General features: G+C 43.3%; 1 protein-coding gene across 1 annotated transcript; it reads right to left on the bottom strand.

Moving 5' to 3' along the window:
• Nucleotides 1-59: 59 nt before the first annotated feature.
• On the bottom strand, nt 60-1,399 carry LOC140886444 (uncharacterized). The gene is made up of 3 exons (XM_073293019.1): nt 985-1,399; nt 547-832; nt 60-231 (listed from the first exon to the last, which is right to left on the bottom strand). The coding sequence occupies exons 1-3, from the start codon at nt 1,397-1,399 to the stop codon at nt 60-62; spliced, it is 873 nt and encodes a 290-aa protein (XP_073149120.1).
• Between the last annotated feature and the right edge of the window lie 411 nt (nt 1,400-1,810).

The raw sequence follows: 1,810 nt of genomic DNA, 5'->3' as shown, positions 1-1,810 counted from the left end.
CTCAATCCATACAGTCAAGAGAACTCTAGCAGATGTAAAATATTGCCATGCAGTAAATTCTAGAGACTCAAGGCACGGTGAATGTGAATAATAATCTTTCTGATGATAGCATCAATATTTGGATGTTCAGCTTCAAAGATTGCTCGGTTTCGAGCCTCCCATAAGTGGTACAAGACTGCAACTACTCCTTCCTGGCATCTTCTTTTGTTCATCGTTGTGCCCCTGTAAAACCTGCGCATAAATCTTAGCAAACCCATCAAAGAACTAACCTGATATTGAATACCCAGCCAGTCCTACAATCGGGCCCAAATCCGTCTTGAAACCGTACACTCGAATAATAAGTGTTGCGCATCTTCAGTATGTGTTCCGCGGAACGCACAAGATTTGTCAGGGATATATGGTTGCCGATCTTTGGTTAAGCATTTACCATGGGCAATAAGCCAAAAAATAATTCTGTGTTTGGGAAGGATGTATGGTCTCCACACAATGGGCTTCCAAGACCACCTCCCCTGGCCTATAAAGAAGTTGTTGTACAACTGAGCTAACCCATGTTTCTTGCCAAACCATATCTCCAACTGAGCAGCCGCCCCTTCCCAGTTACCAAACTTAAGGGCCAATTCATCCCGGATCTCCACTAGTTTCTTAATTAGGCTAGTATCATCTTTCCTGATTTTCCAATCCATGACATTATCCCAATAGTAGTGATTAATCCATTTTATCCACAGAGAATCTTTTTTCTTATGGATATCCCAAAGCGTCTTTGCAAGCAACGTCTTATTCCAGATTCTCAGATCTCTAAGCCCCAACCCACCATCATTAATAGGAGAACAAACTTTACTCCAAGAGATAGGGGGTGCTTGCTAGTCCACATAAAGCTTCTACATGTCTTTTCAATCTTGTCTATTACCCCGCAAGAGATAGGCAAGATAGAAAGCCAGAAACATTCCACACCATGTACAACCGATCGGATCAGTTCCAACTTGCCTGCATAGGAAAGGGTATGTCTGGGCCAAGCAGCCACTTTCTTGGCGATGGTGTCCACCAACCCACTGTAGTCTCTCTTTGTCAATCGCCCTGCTGCCAAAGGGATTCCCAAGTAACGGAAGGGAAAGGAACCCTCTTGGTATCCACTCATCATAATAATGTCCCTTCTAATTGGCTCCTTAACTGCTGCCAAGAAGATATTGGACTTCAAGGCATTTTCCCGGAGGCCAGCTGTTTTCCCAAACTTTTCCACACAGTCCAATACAATTTTTACGCTCTGAGTTTCACCCTTAGCCAAGATTAATAATTCATCAGCATAAACAAGATGAGTTATACTCAATGCCTCACATCTAGGGTGGAATTGGAAGTCTGGCAGCCTAGATGCTTGCAATAGGGATCTCAAAAGCCTTTCCATGCAAATGACAAAAAGAAGGGGGGAGAGGGGGTCACCCTAACGCAGGCCCCTCGCGCCCTTAAAGAATCCGTAAAGTTGGCCCCCAAATGAAATAGAGAACGAGGTCGAACAAACACACTCCATAATCCAAGAAACAAATACAGGAGGGAAATTAAGGAGACGAAGAGAATCTCGTAAGAATTCCCAATGAACTGTATCATAGACTTTTTGTAGATCAATCTTAAGAATACAACGTGGAGAGCCCCTTTTCCTCGCATAGTGTTTCAACATTTCCTGGGCCAAATGAATATTTTCCACTATAGAACGCCCAGGAATAAAGGCTGCCTGCGCCGGGCTTATCAAAGGCTTAATCACTCTTCCCAATCTAGATGCTAAGATCTTTGATATGATCTTATACAATACAGTACAACA

The sequence above is a fragment of the Henckelia pumila genome, chromosome 3 (genome assembly GCF_033568475.1).
Source record: "Henckelia pumila isolate YLH828 chromosome 3, ASM3356847v2, whole genome shotgun sequence".
Classification (NCBI taxonomy): domain Eukaryota; kingdom Viridiplantae; phylum Streptophyta; class Magnoliopsida; order Lamiales; family Gesneriaceae; genus Henckelia; species Henckelia pumila.
Note: the sequence above shows the minus strand (reverse complement) of the source record. Positions and strands in the feature narration are given on the sequence as shown.